This window comes from Zootoca vivipara, chromosome 17 (genome assembly GCF_963506605.1).
Source record: "Zootoca vivipara chromosome 17, rZooViv1.1, whole genome shotgun sequence".
NCBI lineage: Eukaryota > Metazoa > Chordata > Lepidosauria > Squamata > Lacertidae > Zootoca > Zootoca vivipara.
In genome coordinates, this window is record NC_083292.1 from 29,266,065 (window position 1) to 29,290,334 (window position 24,270).

At 46.9% G+C, this 24,270-nt stretch overlaps 2 protein-coding genes across 6 annotated transcripts in view; both read left to right on the forward strand.

Moving 5' to 3' along the window:
* The window catches only part of SYVN1 (synoviolin 1), a 30,325-nt gene extending 15,615 nt beyond the window's left edge, over positions 1-14,710 (forward strand). For 2 of the 4 annotated variants that reach the window (XM_035098202.2, XM_060269668.1), the window contains exons 7-16: positions 326-452; positions 2,280-2,379; positions 3,582-3,647; positions 3,842-3,958; positions 4,973-5,139; positions 5,375-5,527; positions 5,722-5,844; positions 6,919-7,105; positions 8,527-8,690; positions 9,626-14,710. In XM_035098202.2, coding sequence (XP_034954093.1) covers positions 326-452; positions 2,280-2,379; positions 3,582-3,647; positions 3,842-3,958; positions 4,973-5,139; positions 5,375-5,527; positions 5,722-5,844; positions 6,919-7,105; positions 8,527-8,690; positions 9,626-9,780 — 1,359 coding nt within the window. In that variant the 3' untranslated portion in view covers positions 9,781-14,710. Of the gene's footprint in view, positions 1-325; positions 453-2,279; positions 2,380-3,581; positions 3,648-3,841; positions 3,959-4,972; positions 5,140-5,374; positions 5,528-5,721; positions 5,845-6,918; positions 7,110-8,526; positions 8,691-9,625 lie in introns of those variants that run through there. The other 2 variants (XM_035098204.2, XM_060269669.1) reach the window with 2 other exon arrangements.
* Positions 14,711-14,859: 149 nt separating this feature from the next.
* The window catches only part of LOC118076488 (NACHT, LRR and PYD domains-containing protein 12-like), a 32,241-nt gene continuing 22,830 nt past the window's right edge, over positions 14,860-24,270 (forward strand). For both annotated transcript variants that reach the window (XM_060269665.1, XM_060269666.1), the window contains exons 1-4: positions 14,860-16,713; positions 19,067-19,141; positions 20,221-20,387; positions 20,916-21,090. In XM_060269665.1, coding sequence (XP_060125648.1) covers positions 19,105-19,141; positions 20,221-20,387; positions 20,916-21,090 — 379 coding nt within the window. In that variant the 5' untranslated portion in view covers positions 14,860-16,713; positions 19,067-19,104. The remainder of the gene's footprint in view (positions 16,714-19,066; positions 19,142-20,220; positions 20,388-20,915; positions 21,091-24,270) is intronic.

A 24,270-nucleotide genomic window follows, 5' to 3' on the forward strand; every position in this document is an offset into this window, starting at 1 on the left:
AGGGAGGGTGAGGTATGTGTCGTAGGTTGGAATTGCATTGCTTGCTGGTTTAACTTAATGGCTTGATGTGAGCTCCTTGGCACTGCCAGCTTTGTAGGTGTCTGGATGTGGTGTGCCTGGCTTGACATGGCTGCCCCCATGTTGCCCTCAGGGTGGATTGAACCGTGAAGGAGTGATGTCTGGTGGGAGCAGGGAAGAGGACTTCTGATCCACGAGCTGCTTTGGTTTTGGGAAGCGACGGCAGAATTAGGGACATGTTTGCCAATCGATGCCTCGTTCTGTCAGTTGACTTGGTCCTCTCTCTCTCGCTGCTCCTTTCCCACAGTATGCTATCCTCATGACGATGGTGCTCACCATCTTCATCAAATACATCCTGCACTCCATCGACCTCCAGAGCGAGAACCCTTGGGACAACAAGGCCGTCTACATGCTCTACACAGAGCTCTTCACAGGTGATGGGGGAAGGCCTCTGGATCAGGGGCAGAACACCTGCTTTTCATGCAGGAGGCCCCAGACAGGGATGGGAACAGCCCCTGCCTGAAACCCCGGAGAGCCTCTGCCAGTTGTTGTAATACTGAGCTAGATGACCCCAGGGTCTGATTATGTAAATCTTGTCATGTGGTAAGCCGCCTTGAGCACTGTTTTAACTATGGAAAGGCGGCATACAAATAAAATGATAAATGAGTGAATGAATGATCAAATATAAAGCGGCTTCCTAGCTAACGGGGGCCTCGTGACTGAAGAAAGCAGACAGTGGGCTCCTACCTTGGAGTTATTTTTCTGGCCCGTGGCAGTTCTTGGTGGGGCTTGGCCGGGTGGGCACAAAGCAGCCTTCCTGCACATGCCAGCCATAAAAGTAGTAGTAATAATTTTATTATTTGTATGCTGTAGCCACTCTGGTTGGCTTCCAGTAAAATAGAAAAACACAATGAAATATCAAACATTAAAAACTGCCTTCAGGGGCTGCCTTCAGATGTCTACAAAAGGTCGTATAATTGGTTATCTGTTTGACATCTCATGGGAGGGTGTTCCACAGGGTGCACATACTGTTTTTGGGGGACAGGAGGCGGGCAGGTGTGGAGGACTCCCTGGGCCTGAATGGGGTAACTGTGCCCCTGAAGGACCAGGTGTGCAGCCTGGGAGACATTTTGGACTCACAGCTGTCCATGGAGGCACAGGTTAATTCTGTGTCCAGGGCGGCTGTTTACCAGCTCCATCGGGTACGCAGACTGAGACCCTACCTGCCCGCAGACTGTCTCGCCAGAGTGGTGCATGCTCTAGTTATCTCCCGCTTGGACTACTGCAATGCGCTCTACGTGGGGCTACTTTTGAAGGTGACCTGGAAACTGCAATTAATCCAGAATGCGGCAGCTAGACTAGTGACTGGGAGTGGCCGCCGGGACCACATAACACCGTTCCTGAGAGATCTACACTGGCTCCCAGTACATTTCAGAGCACAATTCAGAGTGTTGGTACTGACCTTTAAAGCCCTAAACGGCCTCGGTCCAGTATACCTGAAGGAGCGTCTCCACCCCCATCATTCAGCCCAGACACGAGATCCAGCACCGAGGGCCTTCTGGCGGTTCCCTCATTGCAAGAAGTGAGGTTACAGGGAACCAGGCAGAGGGCCTTCTCGGTAGTGGCACCCGCCCTGTGGAACGCCCTCCCAGCAGATGTCAAGGCAATAAGCAACTATTTTACTTTTAGAAGACAACTGAAGGCAGCCCTGTTTAGGGAAGTTTTTAATGTTTGATGCTGTACTGTTTTCAATATTCAGTTGGAAGCCGCCCAGAGTGGCTGGGGAAACCCAGCCAGATGGGTGGGGTATAAATAAATAAATTATTATTATTATTATTATTATTATTATTATTATTATTATTATTATTATTATTATTATTATTACCATTATTAAGAAGGTCTTCTTGTTCTCTGTAGCTTCACTTCTCACAGTGAGGGAACTTCCAGAAGGTCCTCAGAACTGGACCTCAGTGTCTGGGCTGAGCAGTGCTGAGTGGAGACGCTCCTTTAGGGCCGAGGCCATTTAGGGTTTTAAAGACCTGCCTTCTCCTGGGCCTAGTGGCAACTCCTCATGGAGAAATCAAGCCAATTTTTTTGGGGGGTGGGAGGTTTTGATTTGTGACAGCTTAGCAAATTCCCTGGTGAGAAGAGGACACGGAGCATCTGTGGTTTGTTTGCGGGGAAGGATTTGCCTCTTGGCAACATGAAGGTTTATTTGCTGGCTTGACCCCTGCTTTCCTCCTCCGCCTCTTCTTCTGCAGGATTCATCAAGGTCCTCTTGTACATGGCCTTCATGACCATCATGATCAAAGTGCACACCTTCCCACTGTTTGCCATCCGACCCATGTACCTGGCTATGAGGTGAGATGCGGTTGGCATCAGCGTATGCGCAGACTTGCGAATGCATGCGCCAGTCTGCCTGTGGGGTTCCACATGTGCAGGAAATAAGTCCTCTGGCTTGAAAATAGCTTCCAAAGAGTCTTCGGGGAGGGGAGACACTTTGGGCCAATGCCATTTGAAGAGAGATAATGTTAATGCTTATTGTCTGTCGCATCTATGGAAGGAATGAGGTAGTGCTTTTTGCCTCTTTCATATCCCACCTTTTCTCCAAGGAGCTCAAGGTAGCAGACATCAATTCCCCCCTCCCCATTTCACATGGGGTTAGACCTCGGAGGCAATGGCCCAAGGTCACTCAGCGAGCTTCATAGACAAGAAGATGGTTTGAGCCCTGATCTCTCAGGTCGTAGTCCCACACTCTAACTATACCACACTCGCTTATGAAAGCACTATTTTACAATTAAAAAAAAATTTTTTAGAGGAGAATAATAATTTATTATTTATACCCCGCCCATCTGGCTGAGTTTCCCCAGCCACGCTGGGTGGCTTCCAACAGAACAGAACATTAAAATGCAATAATCTATTAAACATTAAAAGCTTCTCTAAACAGAATAAGCCAACATCAAGAAACTGGCCTTTCTCATCAGCCGGGGAAGATGCTTGTTTCTCTTAAGTACAGCATCATGCACACCTGGAACAGCTAAAGCAAGGCTGAATTTTATTAAAACAAAAGCACTTGTTTGCTGGTGTGTTCCCAAACCACCTGTGGTTTATTACTGCAAGGTTATGATTTCTATAGCACAGTCTATGTACGTGGCATTTTATATTGAGCAGGTTTGACAGACCTGTGCCCCAAGTGGCTGAAACTGACACAGGGAAACAATTAAGAGGAATGGGATGGAGATGGAGGCAGGTAGGGAAAGAACATGCAGTGCTTTCAGTCTGCATGTCTTTTGGCATAATTCCATTAAATAATAGGGACTAGGAGGATGGGGGAGCAGCATCAACAAAAGAAGCAGGAGAAGGGAAGCCCAGGAGAAAGGATTCAGAGCCATAACATTCAGAACAGCTATCTTGGACAGAATTAGGAGTCAGACATACAGGTTTTCAGTAATTATCTCGGCAAGATGTTAACCGAAGGGTGTCCTGCCCAGTATTCTCTTAAGATGTTTTGGTAAGACTTTTCAAATCAGTGGTAGACTTGATTTTCGTGTATGTCCATCCAGGCAGTTCAAGAAAGCTGTGACAGATGCAATCATGTCCCGCCGAGCTATTCGCAACATGAACACCCTGTGAGTATTCACTGGGAAGGGGGTGAGGGCTGTAGAAAGTGGTTCTTCTTTCCAAGTTTGGGTTACTGAGGTGAGCGGGGAGGGCAGAGCTTTCGTATTTTTCCGGAGCCTTAAATAAAACACCATGAGTTGGACCTTACGAAAGGCAGGGAAGAAGGTCCATGACCATCTGCAATCCTTTTCCTCCTCCCCAGGTACCCCGACGCCACTCCAGAAGAACTGCAGGCCATGGACAATGTGTGCATTATCTGCCGGGAGGAGATGGTAATGGGTGCAAAACGCCTGCCTTGCAACCACATATTCCACACCAGGTAGGAGGCTGGCTGATACTTAAGAAGCTTGAATGTATGAGATGGGTTTTATGCAGCACTGAGATAGTTCAGTCGGTACAGTTAAGCCTAGGACTGGTGGTCACTGTCCAGGGTCTCGAGCACAGAAGGTAGACAAGCGAGGAAGGCCTGACTTTGTTGGCACTGAGCCTTCAGGTCACAGGGTAGCATCAGTGGGGGGTTCCTTGCCGTTCTGCTGGAGGAGGGTGGGGGAATGCTTGCCAGTGGGATTCTGGGGAGTGCTTTTGCAAACCCTGAATAAATCAGTGGCTGATGTCTGCATGTTCCATTCATTGTGTGCTATAGGTAAAGGTAAAGGGACCCCTGACCATTAGGTCCAGTCGTGACCGACTCTGGGGTTGCGTGCTCATCTCGCATTATTGGCCGAGGGAGCTGGCGTACAGCTTCCAGGTCATGTGGCCAGCATGAAAAAGCCAATTCTGGCAAAACAGAACAGCACATGGAAACTCCGTTTACCTTCCCGCTGTTTATCTACTACCGTTTACCTTCCCTATTTATCTACTTGCACTTTGACGTGCTTTCGAACTGCTAGGTTGGCAGGAGCTGGGACCGAGCAACGGGAGCTCACCCCGTCACAGGGATTCGAACCGCCAACCTTCTGATCAGCAAGCCCTAGGCTCTGTGGTTTAACCCACAGCGCCACCTGTGTCCGTAATAAACCCTGAATAAATCAGTGGCTGATGTCTGCATGCTCCATTCATTGTGTGCTATATCTTAGGGCAATGGAGCAGACAGGCTTGGTGCAATGAACCCTCCAGAAAGCAGCTTATGGTCCTTGTAGCTGGGACCTCTTTTTAAAAATTGCACTGTTGGACTTTTTGTGTTATTTGATGCTTCCCCCCCTCTCCTGCTGCCTCTTGATTGGAGGGTGCAGCTTGGGCCTGCCCAAAGGAGAGCTTTCAGCAGGTAGAGTGCCAAGCCAGTAGTTGCGGCCCAGCCGCTTGCTCCAACCAGCTTGCCTCTCCCTTTCCACAGCTGCCTGCGGTCCTGGTTCCAGCGCCAGCAGACCTGTCCCACGTGCCGGATGGACGTCCTCCGAGCCTCCCTCCCCACTCAGTCGCAGACCCCCCCTGAGCAACAGGAGGGAGGGCAGCAACCGCAGCAGCAGCATCAGACTCCACTGATTCCTCAGCCGCCAAACTGTAAGTCAAGCTGGTTCCCAGGAATTCACCCCAGTATACTCCTGGCACCAAGTGACCCCTGAGGAACACCAGAGAACAGGTGGTGCTCTGGGATTCCCACAGGCGCCGCTGTAATTTGGGGAGCTCAGCACTGTAGCTCCCACAACCGGGGTTGTGAAAGACCCTTGGTGTTCCTTTTGCATGGTGGCTCCTAATCTTTCCATATTCCTCTCTCTCTTATTATTATTTCCTGCAGTTCCCCAAGGCATCCTGCCCCCTTTCCCCCCAGGGATGTTCCCGCTATGGCCGCCCATGGGCCCCTTCCCTCCAGTGCCTGGCGTCCAGCCACCCAACAATGCAGACAACGCTTCAGCAGCCACTCCCTCCACCTCAGGAACACAAACATCAGGTGAGGCTTCCCCTGAAGGACCACAAGTTCCTTGTCCCTGCTATAGGGAGCATCCCTTGAACTGTGCCTCCGGGGTCCCTGAGTCAAGTATGTTGGCTCCCATTGAGTGCAGCCCAGGAAGAGGAATAGACTTGTGTGAACTTGCTTTAAGCTTTGTGGGGCAACCATGAGCTTTACGTTGCCATCTTCCCCAGCAGGCGCCTCGAGGCCCAGTGGCGATTCAGCATCCGGATCAGACACCACAGCCCCTGCAGGGACAGTGCCTGGTTTCGCCTTCCCTCCGCCTTGGATGGGGATGCCGTTCCCACCTCTCTTTGGTGAGTCTCAGAAACCCGAACACTTGTGTGTGGTTGTATCTCTATGGATGGCAGCCTGGCTGGGCAGAGGAAGCAGGCCGTACCAGTGGTTCCTTCTGTGTGGCACAACATTAGCCTCGCTTTTTTGCTTATATCAGTGGGATTTTGGGTAATTGTTAAGTTTAAATTTAATTTAAAATGCTTGTTAAGTGCTATACAGAAATGCAGAATAAAAGCCAGTAGAAAAGCATGAGGACAAATCTAGTAATAACAGGATCTGAGCTGTAACTGTAATCGTAATAATTTTGGTATATACACGTTGGCACAATTTTGTTACTGTATTCAGAAATATTTATTGTGTCATTTTGTTTTATATATATTTATTAATGTAATGGTTGCATGTCATATACTCCAATGGAAACAAAGATATATCTCAGTACTACCATGTTAAACAGTTTAAAGAAGAAAGTGAATAAAAAACCTATGTGATATCTAGCTAGCTAGCTATCAATCTTTTGGATCAGGGAAAGCCTGGGCAAAAATAAATGTCGACGCAAGGTGTCTGAAGCACTTGCTGGAGGCAGCCGCTTCATGTATGCAGAGAGAAGGGTTTTCCACAGGAAGAAATACCTCGTTTGGTCTGTCCTGATTCTGGTTCCATTGTGGCAGAGGGAAGTCCATTCCGTGGTGCTGGGGCAATGGCAAAAAATGTCTTTTCTGGTCACTAACATGTGATCCTGTGTAGGGGGTGGTGCCTTAAATAAGGGTTGAGAGTCCAGTGCTATTTTTCTAGAAAACGAGGTGCCAGAACTCACCACAAACACCTCCCTTGTTCTCTTACAATGGGAATGGTGCCGGAATTGAGTTCCAGCTGGAAAAAAAAGAAAAGCCCTGGTTGTATCCAACCTTTGTCCCACTCAGACAAGACGTATTGAAATGAATGGGCATAACATTGGACACCGGCCATCATTTTCACAGATGATCTGAATGGTAGTAGTCTGTGTGATCCAGGGACTAGCTCCTTGTCCTGCCGATCTCTCTCTCTTTCCCTCTGCGCCTTGTCTCATATGCACACTGTTCTTTCTCATCCTAAAGGTTTCCCTCCGATGCCAGTTCCACCATCTGGGTTTGCTGGGCTGACAGAGGAAGAGCTGCGGGCCATGGAAGGCCATGAGCGGCAGCATTTGGAAGCCCGTCTCCAGTGCCTGCAGAACATCCACACACTCCTTGACGCTGCCATGCTGCAGATCAACCAGTATCTCACTGTGTTGGCAACGATCGGGTAATCTCCCTGGTTCTCTCCCTGCTCCCCAACAACATTTTGCTGCAGCAGGTCTTGATTCTGCCTTGAGACAAGCCTTCATTTCCTTAAAGTAGGTGGACGTTGCTTGGGATTGGAGCAGTTACTGTATTTAGAGGTCAACAGGCTGGTTGTGTGTCCTGGTGCGTGGGTGGCTTTGGGCGGTCACAAACTACAACAAGCCTAGTTTGGCCCTGCGGATGTTGCTGAACTACAATTCCCATCATCCAAACAAGCATGGGCATATGGACTGCGGTGATGGGGATTGTAGTTCAGCAATATCTCGAAGACTCATCTCCCCCTGAACTACCCTAACTTCATTTTCTACTCGGATGTTCTCTCTCTAATAATAATAATAATAATAATAATAATAATAATAATAATACCCTGCCCATCCGACTGGGTTTCCCCAGCCACTCCAGGCGGCTGCCAACAGATTAAAAACAGAATAAAACATCAAATATTAAAAACTTCCCTAAGCTGGGCTGCCTTCAGATGTCTTCTAAAGTCTCCCTGCAAGGGTGAGACTGCTTGAATTCCACAGGAAAGGGGAAAGTCTTCAGAGTGTTGGATTAGGTTCAAGAGTTCAGCTTCCTACAAAGCCAGAAGGGTGACTAAATGAGAGTCAAGGATTGGGGATGTTGCCCCTTCTCCATGAATAGTAATAGCAGAATAGATTGTGCAATTTAAGTAGAAGTGGAACCACCACTGACTTTGGCTATGGTTTGAAGAATTTGTGCTAAAGCTTGCTTTTCCCTCCTCCCCTCCATTCCTTTTTCCTCTTGCAGCATGTCTTTTAGATTATGAGCCTGAAGGCAGGGACGATTTCTGTTTTCCGATCTGAGAGCCTTTTTGACTAAAAGGGCAGGGTATAAACATTGCTAGTAATAGAAGTATAATGTATATTCCGATATGATGACGATGATGATGAACCAGATTATTTATACAGGCATCTTTTGACTTCTCTTGTTGCATAAACTTGCATTTTCTAGCTCTCCCCACAGCTTAAGGTAGTAAGATGTTAGTTTCCTCTGATTCTTTTCTTCAGCCACTGATGTGCAGACTGTGTTGCGTGCATCTGATGGCAATCTGTTGTTCCTAGTTGAATTTTTTAAAGGATACACCATTTGGTTTTCTACATCTATAAAATGAGAATTGAAATGGGAAAGCAGTATCATGTCCAAGCCCAGCTAGTAAGTCACAGATTGCCTGTGTGTGTGTTTTGGACTGCAATTCCCATCTACCCCGACCACTGGTCCTGTTAGCTAGGGATCGTGGGAGTTGTAGGCCAAAACATCTGGAGGGCTGCAGTTTGGGGGTGCCTGGTGTATGATCTTGCATTTTGCCTGCTGGCAGTTCTTGCATTTTGCCTGCTGGATCTCTTACCTCTCTGTCTCTCGCAGGACGCCCCGTACTGCACAGCCACCAAGTGCCCCAGCTGCTTCAGCACCCCCTTCGGAGACCCCCAGTCCTGTACCTGGAACAAGTGAACCCGCTGCCACCACTTTCCAGTCTGCAGACAGCACCTCTTCACCAGCAGAAGAGACAGACGCGGCAGGTCAAGCAGGTAGCCAGAGTCAATTGGTGCTGAGATGTAGCTTTTGAAAGGGGGATACAGTTGCAGGCAGCATGCCAGGCTTCTCAGCTTCATTAGCTTAAAGTCAGCAGAGCGTACGACTCCTAATCATGAGTTCGAGCCCCATGTTGGGCAAAAGATTTCCACATTGCAGAGGGTTGGACTAGATGACCCTAAGGTCCCTTCCAACTCTACAGTTCTGTGATTCTATTATTCTAACACATTTTACTTCTTTGAAGCTGCTGGGTTTTGGATTCCTGGCTGCTGGTTCTCCTTAGCATGCTGCTGATGCTAATGAAATGTTTAGTGGGGGTATCACAGAAGTAACATAGCCCCCGCATTTTGACAGTCAGGACTTGGTCAGCCTTGGGGAATGCGGTGGTTACTGAGTTCAAGTGCACCTAGGGTGACTTAGAAAAGATTTGGCCAGAGGGGGAATGATGGAAAGAATTGCCCTAATCAGTGGACAGGGGAGCCTGTTTCAGATGCAAGTATGGGTGTAGAATGAATGGTTTTTATTTTAAAATGGAATAATACTTGCTTAATTAAAACATTAGTATCCTGCTATTCCTCTAACAGAGCCCAGGGAACATAACAAAAAATAAATGTTACAGCCCTGCCATAAATAAGAACAAGACTATAAAATAAAACTACACAAACAGTTAGGAGGAGGATGGAAATAGACCTCTAAAACAAATTCCAGCTGAGTTGAAACAAGTATTTTATTTGCTTAATTTTTTGTGTAAACCGCTTTGAGGGGTTTTTTTTTTTGCATTCAAGCAGTATATAAATTTTATAAGACACACACAACACACTTTGAACTAAAAGGACTAGAAACTTGATGCTGAGGAATGCTACCTCCTTGTGTGTTTGTGCCAGTTTTGGCACAGACCCCCCAAATTGTGGTGTTTCTCCCCCCCCCCCAGATCTGTCCCCAGCAGCAGCCGGTGCCAAGGGCTACACAGAGCCATCTGGCCAGGAGCAGGATGGAGCTCAATCTTCCCCAGAGGAACCAGACACTGCAGAGCTGCGCAGGCGCCGACTTCAAAAACTGGAATTTCCTCCTTCCTCCTCCCATTGATGTCCCTGCTGCCCCCTCCCAGCCTGTGCTATTTCTTTCCCTTTTCCAAAAAAAGAAAAAAAGACAAAGAAAAGCAACATGCGGTGAGAGAAAGGAGACCTGGATGCCTTTTACTTGCGCTACTGAGCGCTGATGCGATACACGGCCGCCTCTGGGGAGGGGGGGTGCACACTTTTCTGCAGGACTGGAGAGGGTGGGAGGGGGATGCGCCTCCAAAACTTGACTCTGCCTTGATTTCTGCCCATCCTACAACACAGACCAGTCTTATTCTGACCCCCTCACAGAAGGACAGCAATGCCTCTAGTTCCCAAGTCTGTCTCGTCTCAGCCAGACGGACTCTGACTCCATGGGAGCAGCCCGAGGAAGGCCCTCCTTCCCTTTTGCACACCATCTCCTGGCTGAAAGGGTTTCCCCATCAACAGTTTTGGAGGGTGGCTTCTCCTGCAAGCAATTTGCTTTTGTTTGTTTAGTTCTCCATTTCTGATTCTGTGGCGGGATTTTTAGGTGGGTTCTTCGCTGGATATTTCTCAGCAAAGCAGCCTTTTCAATTTTTGGGGGGTGGGGGGTGGTGGAGGCCAACTGGATGGAACATATGCTTGACATTTTTGTAGATGCTTTTTTCACAGTAGCCGTTTTAAGGCCACAGCTTCCCACCACAAGGTCTTTTTTACCCTCCCAAACAAACGAACACCCTGGGGAAATGGCAGGTCACCCCAATGCTTAATTTTGCTGGCTCTCTCTGAGCTCGGGTTGAGAGGAGACATATTCTTGGCAGCAGAGGGTGTGAGTTCTGTAGCACTTGCTCTCCCCTCTCTCTCTGGGCATACGGCTTGCGATTTAAAACTCTTTCATACTCCCTTACTTGACTTTTAAGCAAGGATTCCTCCAAGCAGCAGGAGATGGAGAGGTGGTCCTGGGGTCTCGCTGTGAGAGGGTTACAGGGGGAGGTGGGATGTGCCCTCCAAGGTGGCCATCCGTCTGCCTTGCCCCGCTGCTGCTTCAAGGGCTGGAACCAGGTGTTAGTTGACTCTCAGCTGCAGCCTGTGTGGGCCTTGCAATGCCTAATCCAGAGTCCCGAGTTCTGAGCATGCACAATATGTGGCAGGCTGTGGGTGCAATCCTGAGAAAGTTAGAACGAATGCAAGCACCGTAGGACACCTGAGGGCATCTGAAAGCACGTTGGTTAAGTGGAACATCAGCCATCAAGTCCTCCTAGTGGTGGTTTGCATTTCCAGTTCTTGCCTTTCCTCTGCTTCCATTAATTCCAGGTTTGCCTGCTCGTCTTTGCAATCCCTGTTCACCCTCTCTTTTCCAAATGCTCAGAACCAGCAAATGCTTATTTGAGAGTCGCCACAGGCAACAGGCCCTCCCCTTCCTCAGCTCCTGAAGCTTCCGGCAATGGGGAACAGGCCTTTTGCGACCTTCGTGCCTGTGTCTGTCTGGCTTCATTTCTGGGAATACCAACACCTCTTTTCTGGCATCTTCACAATAATGTTCATCAGCTTGTGGATCCCAGCTACACCAGATCAAGCTGTCTGAAAGCCAGCAGGGAGAGGAGTGGAGCCTGTGATGTGGCTCCCCATGTTACCTGAGCAGCTATTCTGAGAGTGGGGTTAGGGGGCTGGGAACATTTGCCTGCCTTTGCATCTCATCTCAGTGCACTCATCTCCAGCTTTGCAGTGGGGTTGGAAGGGGACAAGACTCTTTGAGTGTGATATGCTTTCTCCCTTGCTTTTAAAGAACAGGCAGTTTTCAGAAACTAATTGGGACACATTCCTCAGCCGGTGGATCCAGCAGTGTGTGCTTTCCCCCTGCACTTGGGACCCCCATGCTGTAAACAGTCTGAAGTTGTCAGGCTCCCTCTGGGGTCCCTGCTCCCATGCAGGGTGGAAAACACTGTCCTGTCCCTGAGATAGGACTCTGCCCCTTCTCACTGAAACATCCCATGCTCCCAGCAAAATGCTGCATTGTTCAGCTCATGGAATATGAAATCCCACCCTCCCCCCACCCCCTGGCAAGATGCCTGCTTAATTTTGTTTTCATTCCTGGGACACCACCTGTAGGACCATCTATATTTGATGCTAGGCCACCTCAGATTTCTTTTTTCAGAGAAACTGGGCCACCTTCCTGTAACTTCCAAGTTGTTTTGGGGTCTGAGTTGTCCCACTTCGAGACGGGTTAGGGCATTGTGACATGCAGTATTCATGTTTGTTACTCAGCAGAAGAGGAAGAAACCAATCAGTTTAGATTTGAGGTGGAGGTTGTGGGAAAGGGGCGCATGGGAAGGGTGGCTTAAAGTATTGATTTCAATAAAAGACTTTGATCACGGCTCCTGTTAGCTTCATCTTTCCAAATTTTGGAAAAGGCTCCCTTGGTCCTTTCTGCACAGTAAAACTGAGGTGGATTTACAGAATTGGCAGACAGGAGAAAGTTAGCACGTGCCACGCTTTGTAATAAGGTGTCCTAAATCTGACACAGTGGGCACATCTCTGCAAACCACCTGCCCCTTTGAGGAAGGCAAGAAGCAAGTGACTTTTTCTTGTCCACACCTCCCCTGCGAATCCAATTTCGTAACGTTAGGAGGAGAACATGGCTCCCGTCTCCTTTTGGAATGTGCATGTGGCTAATGTTAAGAAAGATGCATACATCCCCCAGGAGGTAGAATATTACGCTCTAATTGTAGCACTGAAAGACCATCTGTAGTAGAGCGGTTTTGCACATGGACCCTTGAGCAGCCTTTCTGTTTCAGGAAGCTGTACATGTGCAAAAAGAAAAAGAAATCCTGAATCAAGTACATATCACCATCTTGCAAAATGTCCAGTGACCTTGTCTTAATGCCTGGCGAGAGGTTTTTTTTTTTTTTGTGGGAGAGCTTGCTGTGGGTAGCACAAGGCAGTCGGGTTGAAATCTCACCCCTCAATTTCCTTCCTGCCCTTTCTGTGCTTTGTCCCACTAACCCAGGGCTCTGTTGTTCATATCCCCCCTCCCCCATTTCCTACATTGCGCTGTGGCCTTTCTGCCAGTACCCTTCTTGATACTTCTACTTTCAAGGAACCCATATTACAATGCTTTGGAAGTGTGTTGCATGTAAGCCAGAGATGGGGGACCTGCCAACCTTCCATGTCTTGTTGGACTCCCAACTCCCATCAGCCACAGCTGGCGGTCAGGGATGATGTGAGTTGTAATCCAGCAACTTTTGGAGGGTTGCAGGTTCCTCACCGGGGTATAAATACTAGAGCCTCTTCTCTTAGGGGGGCAGGCAGGATTGATGGTCTGATCCCATCAGTTTGGATTCTGCCAGGGGGTGCAGTTGGTGGCTCTCCCTTCCATTTGCTGTGCAGGTTTTGCCTAGGCCTAGGAATGAACCTGAGATCAAATATGCCATTGTATAGCACTTTGAAGCAAGTTCGGCTGCTTGCTTTTTCAATGAGTGAATGCCATCGCTCAGGTGTGCAATGGATGTGTTCCCTTCTGCCCAAAGCAGCAGGGAAGGGAAACTTTGGAGGAGCAAAAAGCCAAAGGGGACACACACACAAGTGACAGCACCTGTAATTCAGGCGTGGGAAACCTTTCGCTCTCAAGATCAGTGTTTCCCAAACTTGGGCCTCCAGCTGATTTTAGTCTGCAACGCCCATCATCCCTAGCTAGCAAAGGCCAGTGCTCGGGGATGATGGGAACAGCTGGAGAACCCAAGTTTGGAAAGCGCTGATCTAGATGTTGCTGATGTCTCATCAGTCCCTGCAAGCAGGTGGTGACTGAGAGGATGGAAACTCTTATTCAGCAACATCTTGAAGGCCAAAATTCTCCGAACACCTGCTGTATACAGAAGAAAAGTTGGCAGAAAGGGCAGAAGGAGGGGAGAGAGGTGTGCTCGCGATTGCTGTGTCTTGCCAGTGGATTTTCCATGCTCCTGGCACTGCACACAGCCCATCATGGGGGCTTTGATTTGAAATGGAGTTGTTTCCACACAAGTGACCCCCTGAAGACCAACAGGCATTCAGAACCTGTGATGTCAGTGGACTCCAACTCCCCATCTCTCTGATCAATGGGAGGTGGAGCCCAGCAACACCCAGAGGACCACAGGCTCCCCTATCCCTGACTTACAAGGAGGCTTTTGAGTTTTTGTGGCCTGTTTGCAGCTGCTCAGCATATTAGCCATGTGTTTCCCTCCCCTCCCGTTTTAAAAAAAGATATTTTGATTTTGTGTACACTTTCTCTCTTGAGAGCAGAGTGGCCTTTCCCCCCACACCTCCAAAAACACATTTGAAAGTGGCCAGATTCTGTTACCTTCCTCACAGCCTCTCCTGCAACATTTCATGGGTTTTGGAACAGATAATTACATGCATTTTGACAAAGCAGCCTCCCAGGTTTCACTTCTGCATTCCGGGTCTTAACCAAATGAGATGGCTAGTCAAAGTGATAGCGGAAATCCTACAGCTGCTGGATTCCCCCTTTACATAAATAGTGGGAGGGGGAGCGGGAAATGGTATTTTGTAAAAACGATTGCCATTTTTGTTGTTGTTTACATGTCAAATTCATTGGGTTTTATCCAATGCCCATCATGGCTTTGAATGGATCTGCCTGAGTATGACCTGGATTAAACCTGTAATATGTCATTTAAAAAGAAAAATCTGTTTTCAAATTGTGTCACCTGGGAGAAGGGAATTGCTTTGGGAAGAATCAATACCTCTGTTCTCATTTCTTATTTTTAACATCAGTGGTGTTCAGCTGGCTCAGGGTCCTTTTGAAGGCCGCAAATAATAATTACTATTTTTGTCAAACTTGGCTCCTTTAGGAGTTGATATGAACGCTGTGTATTAACATGGAGGTGAAGGAGGTTTGGATAATTATTTAATTTTTTTGTAAATATTGTATAATTTTTAATAGCTTGAACCGTGTATATACGTCAAATAAAAACTTGCATTAAAAATGGTGTGCTATCTGTAATTCTGTTGTGCAGAGAAAGTAGCTGAGAATGTTTTTTCTCTCTACCTCCCGATACCAAGAGCTGAAGGTTGGAAGACTTGGGATAGACAAAAGGAACCATGGCTTGCATGGTTTTGAAACAGCATTAGGCAAATTCATGAAGGATAAGCTTCCCTGTTCTGCCTCCACGGACAAAGGCTTCTTCTTCTTCCTTTGCGATCATTCATAGCTGAGTAAGATTGTCTTCCATGAACACAGTTTTAACAGTGAATCCGTGACTGTGGAGGCCAATTCTGGATCCACACGTCCTTCCAAGTGGGGACAGAGGTTTCTGGATGGGAGTTGACCATGGTGAGGGTTTGCCAAATGTGTCTTCCTCTTAGCATGTTTCTCCCTTAAGTCCTTAGTCTGAGCGTCTTCAAAGCCTATGACACCTTTGGTAAAGGCTGTTCTCCAGTTGGAGCACTCACAGGCCAGTGTTTCCCAATTATCGGTGTTTATACTGCATTTTTTAAGATTTGCCTTGAGAGAGTCTTCAAACCTCTTGTTGAACACCAGCATTACACTTTCCATTTTTAAGTTTGGAATATAGTAGTTGCTTTGGAAGACTATAATCAGGCATCCACACAACATGACCAGTCCAACGAAGTTGATGTTGAAGAATCATTGCTTCAACACTGGTGATCTTTGCTTCTTCCAGTACACTGATATTAGTTCGCCTGTCTTCCCAAGTTAATGTGTAAATTTTTTCGGCGACACCGTTGATGGAATCTTTTGAGGAGTTGGAGATGGCGTTTATAAGTGGTCCACATTTCACAAGCATACAGTAAGGTTGGTAGTAAAATAGCTTTGTAAACAAGTATTTTGATTTCCCTGCAAATGTCAAACACACTGCACTTCAGTTGGGAGAAAGCTGCATTCGCAGAGCTTGGGCAATGCTGGATTTCGGCATCAATGTCGGCCCTTGTGGAAAGATAACTGCCCAGGTAGGAGAAGAGCTGCCTGCAGTCTGACGGTGAGAAACAACTGCAAGATGTTGGATTCCACAGGCCTTTCATCTGATCCAGGTTTATTTTTATTTTCTTTATTTGATTTATACGCCGCCCTTCATCAAAAGATCTCGGGGCAGTTCACAAGATAAAGAATACAAAATAAAAGCACAAATAGTTAAAACAGCAAAACAACAACCTCATAAGAGGTTGCAATCAAAGCACCTCTGGCAGCATTTTTTTAAAAACCATGATTATTTTTTATGTTACTTCTACTTCAGCCAGTTACTTAAATGGGCAGTTGCCCAAAACACTTGTGGGTCCGGCACCATGATTTTAAGTCTTGAGGGCCACATTCCCTTCTGGGCAAACACCCAAGGGCCACATATCACGGGTGGGCCAAAAGTAGATTTGTTTATTCTTGTACAGGAAGCTTGCTTCTAAAGATCCTCCCACTCTCTTCGTTCAGACAAGCAAAGAGGCATTATCAAGGGTTCAAGTGCCTATTGCAGTGGGGTCAGTGAGGGGGTGCTTGCTGGAGAACTTTGCAAGGGTAAGATAAAGAGGCTTTGGGGGGGGGAGTCTCATCATGCCCCAAGGCCTGAATCCTCCCCACTGGCTTACCGGGTGACGATTACTTGGAAGCAGTTATCCACTTCACTTTTGCAAAGGTTTGCAGCCCTAAAATCCCCCCCCTCCAAGAAATCTAGGACTGTTATCTGCAGCATGAAATAAGAGGAAACGTGAAACCAGGAACTACTCGACAGCTGGCTGTGTTTGCTTCCTGAAAGCCACCTCCCACGATCTACTGAAAGTGAAAGCAGAACGAGAAGTTTCTCGCGTGAAATGGCGTCTTTTTTTCCTGCCACCTGTGAAGAAGGACCAGCAGCAGTAGCGACCCAGGCCGTGGAGTGATCTGAGTACGCACAGATCCCTATTTGCCTCGGCTCTCTCTGGCCCTCCATAAAAGTCAGCTTCCAGAAGACCAGCAAGGCTGAGCATCACTGTAATCGGGCAGGTGAGTGCTCTCCGCCGGGTGAGCTGAAGTTCATGGTCCCAGTTGAGGACTCTGGGGGACTTCCTGACGTTTGGAATCTGGCCAGCAAATAAAAGATGAGGGTCACCGAGCATGCACAGAGTGCATTCTCCCTCCAACACAGAGCGTTCATTGTCCAGGGTTGTTGTCGCCGTCGTCGTTAGCCCATCCTTCAATCTTCTCTCCCGCCCTGCGAAAATGTACAGTATCAGCAGCCTGGGGCCAGGTGCTTTGAGAGACAGCCTCCTGTCCCCAAGGGCGTAGCCAGTATTTTTGTTGTGGGGGTGGGAGGACTTGGCTTGGGGGGCAGGGCTTTTGCTAGAGGGGGCAGAACCTACGTGATTGGTCCGTTAGTTAAGTATTTCTATTGTTTTGCTTGATTTGGGGCTACGCCCTTGCCCGTCCCTGCATAGTGTTACTGAACTGCAATTCACATCAATTCTGACTGCTGGCTATGCTTGCTGGGGCTGATGGGAGTTGTAGTTCCGCAGTACCTGGCAGGCTAAAGGTGACCCATACCAGACTTAGATCACCTGGGGGTGTATTTTGCTCATGGCACTGGACCTTACAGAATATCACAGTGCTGGGTCCTGAAAACAGGCCTTTTCTGCTGTTGTCCATGCTCTGTGGAACGTGCCACAGGTAGGGTTGCCAGACTCAATAGTGGACAGGACTTCTGTGCCTTTAATTGCCCTGCTTTCTTTTGAGTCTGGAAATCTTAAAGAGAAACCAGCAAACCCTTTGATTGGAAATTAAACAAAGAGTCTGGTGGTTTCTCTTTAAGGTTTCCAGACTCAAAAGAGAGCAGGGCAATTAAAGGCACAGAAGTCCTGTCCACTATTGAGTCTGGCAACCCTAGCCACAGGTGAAAAAAGCAACCTCCACCTGTTGCTTCAGAAGTCATGTTTTTGAACCAGCTTGCCCACCTGACCCATCAGATCAGACCCCATTTCTCTGTTTTTCTCTCTTTTTAAAAAGTGTTTTTTTACTGTTATTATGATGCTGTTTTCTTGCTTTCGTTACTGCTTAGAGCAGTGGTTTTTTCCCTTTCTTTTTACTTTTTAAATATTTCTATTCATTTTTATCTTTAACAATTATCACAAATAAATCACAATCATATACAGATAGGATTCTCTGAATCCCCGGGCTTCCCTCCACCCCTCCATGGTTTCCATCGTTATTCTTTTCCAACTGCATCTTGTAATGTTCTCCATATTTCCTTAATACTCGATTCTCACCATAGTTCTTGCTACATTGCAAGTGTTTCTTAGAATCCTGCCAAAGTTTTTAATTGTTTACAGTGGTCTTTTAAGTAACTTACAAATTTTCCCCGTTCTTTATTAAATTTATTATCTTCTTGGTCTCTGATCTTCCCGGAGATTTTCGCCATTTTGGCAGCGTTTTTTCAAGCAGTGGGCTGCAACTCACTTCCAGGTGGGTCTGAGCGCCAAAGGCTGCACCCAGATCTATCTTGCATGCCTGCCTTGCCCCCTTGCTGTGCCATTTACCCGAAGGAGCATCTCCACCCCCATCGTTCTGCCCAGACACTGAGGTCCAGTGCCAAGGGCCTTCTGGCAGTTCCCTCACTGCGAGAAGCCAAGTTGCAGGGAACCAGGTGGAGGGCCTTCTTGGTAGTGGCGCCTGCCCTGTGGAATGCCCTCCCATCAGATGTCAAAGAAATAAACATTTAGAATACATCTGAAGGCAGCCCTGTTTAGGGATGTTCTTAATGACTGGTGTTTTGTTGTATTTTTAACCTGTTGGAAACTGTCCAGAGTGGCTGGGAAAACCCAGCCAGATGGGCAGGATAGAAATAATAATAATAATAATAATAATAATAATAATTTCCCACGGTAAATGTATGTAATTAGCTGAAGAAAAGTCTGAGTTAAACTCCTTGCCGCAAAGAAAGTGCTGTGGGAAAGAATGAAATGTTTCCCCGATTGTCCTCAATTCCCTCCGCACTTGCCATTCTCTCTTGCCACACCAGTGTGCCGTTCCACACCCTGTGAGAATGACTAGTACAGAGCCTAGGCAGCAGTCATGCCAACTTGAATAAAATATTGGGGGGCCCAGGTAAGCCCCAGTGCACAGGCAACCGTTTGAATGGCAATGCCCATTCACTTTGGACGGCCCAGTCCCCTGAAATATTTGATGGGGGGGGGTGGAGGCAAAGGGACCTTGGCCCCTAGGAATTGGCTCCTGTGTTATGCAGTGAGATGCTTGGCCAGTCATTCTTGGTTTTAAAAACCGGGAGTGTTAACAAACATGACCCCCATTAGTACTATTCCAGCATTGATTCCCCCCCCCCCTTTTTTCATTCTCTCCCTTTCAGTCTTTAGCGAGTGGCATCATAGCAAGGTGGAATCCAAAATGGCTGCAAGCTGCAGAGGTGTTGTAATAACCGAAGGTAAGCTTGTGTCTGTGAGTGAGTGACAGGTGGACTGCTGTCATCAGCAGCAGGCTTGCAATTGGGATTAAGGAATCACACCAAGTCAGAGCATAGCACTGTAGAGCTGGAAGGGACCACAAGGGCCATCTAGCTCAACCCCCTGCAACGCAGCAATCCTGCCCACAGCCGGTCCATGTAGCTCAGTAGACTGGATGGCAGAGAGGGGACAGTCCTAGCCCTAACCTGGAGATTGCCAGAGAGACCTGAGACCTTTTGCATGCAAATCAGATGCTGTACTGTTGAGCTGTGGCATTTTCCCTGATCTATATACTGTACATGGTTCAGCAACCCAGTGTATGAGTTGCAAAAGGCATTATTTTAAAGAAATCTAGTACCAATTCCAGTATTGTATCTGAAGAAGTGTGCATGCACACGAAAGCTCATACCAAAATGAAAAACTTAGTTGGTCTTTAAGGTGCTGCTGGAAGGATTTTTTTTAATTTTTTTTTGACTACGTCAGACCAACCTACCTGTAACTGAGACTAGATAGTTCAGGTGTTCTGATTAATCTGTTCAAGAAAGAGCACTTAAGTGAAACAGCCCATGAAAAGTTGCAGAAAAGTTTGCTTGTTGTTCACTGCCCTGATATTTTAGGATATGGTGGAGGGGGAAACCGTGTGTGTGTGTGTGTGTGTGTGTGTGTGTGTGTGTGTGTGTGTGTACCTCGGTTTTTGAGCGTCTCGGAAGCCTAACGTTTTGGTTTTTGAACACCGAAAACCAGGAAGTAATTGCTTCTGTTTCCGAATGCTCCTTGGAAGTCAAACGGCTTCCGCTGTGTGTTTTTCAGTTTTTCCAATTGAACCTGCAAGCCAGCCCTTTGTGCCTCGGTTTCCAAACGTTTTGGAAGTCAAACGGTCTTCCGAAACGGATTACGTTTGAGAACCGAGATACCACTGTATATAAAATGTACTAGTGTCTATGTGGCTAAAGCACCACATTTCTAGGCTTTCAGGAGTGTTTCTCTGAGCATTCCAACCCCATGAAAGCAACTTCTGACTCCTGGCTGCATTCATGGTTGCTGTGCTGTCTCTTTTCAGGGGACCTGCAACGCTTTGGCGAACACTTAGAGGCTTTCGCAGAAAGCCAGCTAAGGAGAGTCACAGAGTATTTCCACCCGGATTTGATCTACGTCATCGAAAATTACATCGCCCAGGTGGTTCAGGAACTGAGGAGCAGGAAGGTCATTACACCTGAGCAAGCCCAGGTAACAATGCTTTGCAGGTCCTTAAAAAAGGTATGGCGGGGGCTGCAGTTCTAAGGGAACGGTGGATCCTCGAGAACACAATCCCAAATGCAAGGAGTGTTTGGGGGGATTTTGGCCAATGCAACCCCCATTCTACTCTGGCCTAAGGAGGGAGCTGTGGGGCAAAATAGCCACACTTACCCAGAAGCCTCTAAATGGCAGTGAGCCATAGAATACCATCATATTGAGAAAGACACATTCTCCAAACAGCTAGGGAGGCTGGGGTTAGTGTTGCGTTCCAGTTTTTTCTTTTAAGGTTTAGACAGATTCATGGAGATGGATAACTGTTGGCAGCCATTGGCCATGGAAGCTTAATAGAACCTCCATTTCAGTGACAGTATACCTGAATATCGGTTGATAGGAACAAACAGCAGAGGAGGAGGGCTGCCAGCATAGCTGGGCCCTTGATCTGAGTGAGAAGATTGCTGTATTTCCCCCCCCCCCATCATCAGCTAGCTAGCTAAACTCTGTCTTCTGTGTTTCGTTTAGATCTATGAAAAAATAGAGAAGCGCCAGGATTCAACTGTAGCAGCAGAGAAGCTAGTTGCTGACCTTGCCAGTAACAAGGCTTTGGCAATAGGGCTTTGGAAGAGTGTCTACGCTCTGAGGCGCCACTGGTCTCATCCCAACCTTGAGGTGATGGTGGGGGAAATCGCCCGCAAAGGTAATATATTGTCCCCTGCTCCCTGAGTGGTGAGAATTTTCTTTTTTGTTGTGTTTTTAATTAAGGTTTTATTAAGGAGTTACTATTACCGGTAGTATATAGGGATAGTATACTATTAGTATATAGTATATATAGGGACCCAGGTGGCGCTGTGGTTAAACCACTGAGCCTAGGGCTTGCTGATCAGAAGGTCGGCGGTTCGAATCCCTGTGACGGGGTGAGCTCCCGTTGCTTGGTCCCAGCTCCTGGCAACCTAGCAGTTTGAAAGCACATCAAAATGCAAGTAGATAAATAGGAACCACTATAGCGGGAAGGTAAACGGCGTTTCCATGTGCTGCTCTGGTTTGCCAGAAGCGGCTTTGTCATGCTGGCCACACGACCTGGAAGCTGTACGCTGGCTCCCTCGGCCAATACTGCGAGATGAGCGCGCAACCCCAGAGTCGGTCACGACTGGACCTAATGGTCAGGGGTTTCTTTACCTTTACTTTATTAGTATATAAAGCCCTTTACAACTCGGGGCCGGTTTGCCTGAGCTCTCCTTTCCCCACATATGCTCACTCAACTGCTTCAGTCGGTGGAATTGGCAGTGCTAACAGGTGCCATGTAATGCCTGTTTTGCATTTGTAAAACTCAAACTGGATTTATTTATTTATTTATATTTGTATGCCACCTTTCCACAGTTAAAACAGTGCTTCAATATGAAAGGATTTACATGATTACAAACATAGCAAAGAAGTCAAAAATGAATAAAACACATTGAAATCTACATAACCAAACTGTCAGGGAGGTTGCTGGCTACCCTCGAGCAGCGACACTCCAAACCATCTTGTCTTTAATACTTTTATTGTGAATATTATTTACAGTGCAAGAGCTTCATGAAAACATGTCTACTCGATATCATCAGATTCTCCCAATGGCGCTTTTCGGCTCCTCCCCCAGCAGAGTAGTTTGGGGACCCCAAATCTCCACCCCCTGCGTTTGTGAGCCGCTGATCGCCTCAGTTCTGGGGTGAATTTGAAAGGATGCCCCTCTGCTCTTTCCCCGCTAGAAATCTCTGCTGGTCCCTCCTCCCTTGCTGGTATCAAAGGCTGCAGGTAGTGCTCTTGGATGCTGCCTGAGCCCTGGCCCGCTCCGCTCACTTCCTCCTTCCTGTCTCCTGACCTCTGCTGTTGTCAGAGCCGTTTGAAGAGCTGGATTTGATGAGGGGTGGCTGTTCCCTGTAAGCCCACCCCCTTAAACAAACCAAACAATTTCCACATAAAAATAAAGATACAAAAAGTTAACATCAGTTAATATCAATAACAACAGGAACAACTCCCAACAAATCTTCCCCCCAAATACCCCAGTCCTTGCTGGGCAGCATCCCCAGCAGCAGTTCTATGAGGCCTGACAGGACCCGCCCTGGGCCAGGTGGAGAGTGGCAGGACCAGGCCTCAGGTTCAATAGGATTATTTTATTTCATTTTTCTGTTGGAAGCCGCCCAGAGTGACTGGGGAAACCCAGCCAGATGGGCGGGGTATAAATAATAAATTATTATTATTATTATTAGGGTCGATCCTTCACTATTCTTTTCAGCATCTGCTGAAAACATGAATATTTAGACAAGCCTACCTAGATGCTTAGAAAGTTGAGGTAATTTAAATCTGTTTTAGCATTTTGGCATTTTTAAAGTAGGGTTCTCTTCCCCCATCCCCTTGCATTTCACTGCTTTTTTCTTTTTTGTTTGTAAACAACTTTGAGGAGTTTTTTGGGGTTTTTTTTTACAATCAAGCAGTACCTAAATTTTATTAAATAGGATATAAAAATAAGTAATGGCAAACAGTTTATTACTATTATCAATATAAAAACGGATTTGTTGTGCCAGAGTTTTTGAATGCACTTTAATTGGGCTAATCCTACCTTACCAGCACCCTACAAGATGCTGACGTCTGGAGGCGACGCTGTTTTAATCCAGTTCTCCTTGTATCGCAGCCAGCCTTACGGTCGGGTAGAATGAATCAGCCACCTCTGGCAGCAGCCCTATAGAGAATAGGGTTGGAGGGAAGACAGAGCTGTGCTTGCGCCCGGCGGCCTGACCAGTGTCCCCAGAGTCAGCTTGCTGTCTCATCACCAGTGTCAATGTCGGATTCGACTGCCAGTCCAGTCAGCGTTGTATATGCTAGGTGGCTTAGGTAAAGGTAAAGGGACCCCTGACCATTAGGTCCAGTCGTGACCGACTCTGGGGTTGCACGCTCATCTCACATTATTGGCCGAGGGAGCCAGCGTATAGCTTCCAGGTCATGTGGCCAGCATGGTTCATTCTATCATATGTGGTGGACATGCCCCAAGATAAAAGGCTTCTGGGAAATGATTTATAATGAAATGAAAAAGATATATAAAAATACGTTTCTGAAAAAACCAGAGGCCTTTTTACTTGGAATAGTAGGGGAAGAAATTCCCAAAAAAGATGTCAATCTGTTTATGTATGCCACCACAGCTGCGAGGATTTTAATTGCAAAATATTGGAAAAAAGAGGAACTGCCCTCTTTACAGGAATGGCAAATGAAAATGCTGGACTTTATGGAACTGGCAGAGCTGACAGGAAGACTCCAAGATCAAGCAGGGGAAAGAGTGGAGGAAGACTGGAGAAAGTTTAAAATATATATAGGGAACTACTTTTGAAAGTTGAAAATCTGAATATCTAGGGAAATACAGAAGTTAAGGCATTAGGGAGATAAGAGGAGTTTATAAGGTTGAAAAATTGATACGCAAATATAAAGATGAGATTAAGAGGAACTAAGGAGATTATAGTATGAAGGAAGTAAAAGAGATGAAGTAGAAACTGCTACAGTGATATTCAAAATGAAAATCAGATAGTGGGGAGTTGGGGAAGCCAAAAAGACAATGATTTAAAAAGTTGATTAAAGATGATATGTTTATGTTTTTGTTTGTATTGGTGTTTTTGTTGTTGTTGTAATGATGTTCTTTGTATTTTTGGTATTTTTGGTATTTTTTGTTTGTTATAAAATGTTTAATAAAAAATATTTTTTTTAAAAAAAAAGCCGCTTCTGGCAAACCAGAGCAGCACATGGAAACGCTGTTTACCTTCCCGCTATAGCGGTTCCTATTTGTCTACTTGCATTTTGACGTGCTTTCGAACTGCTAGATTGACAGGAGCTGGGACCAAGCAACGGGAGCTCA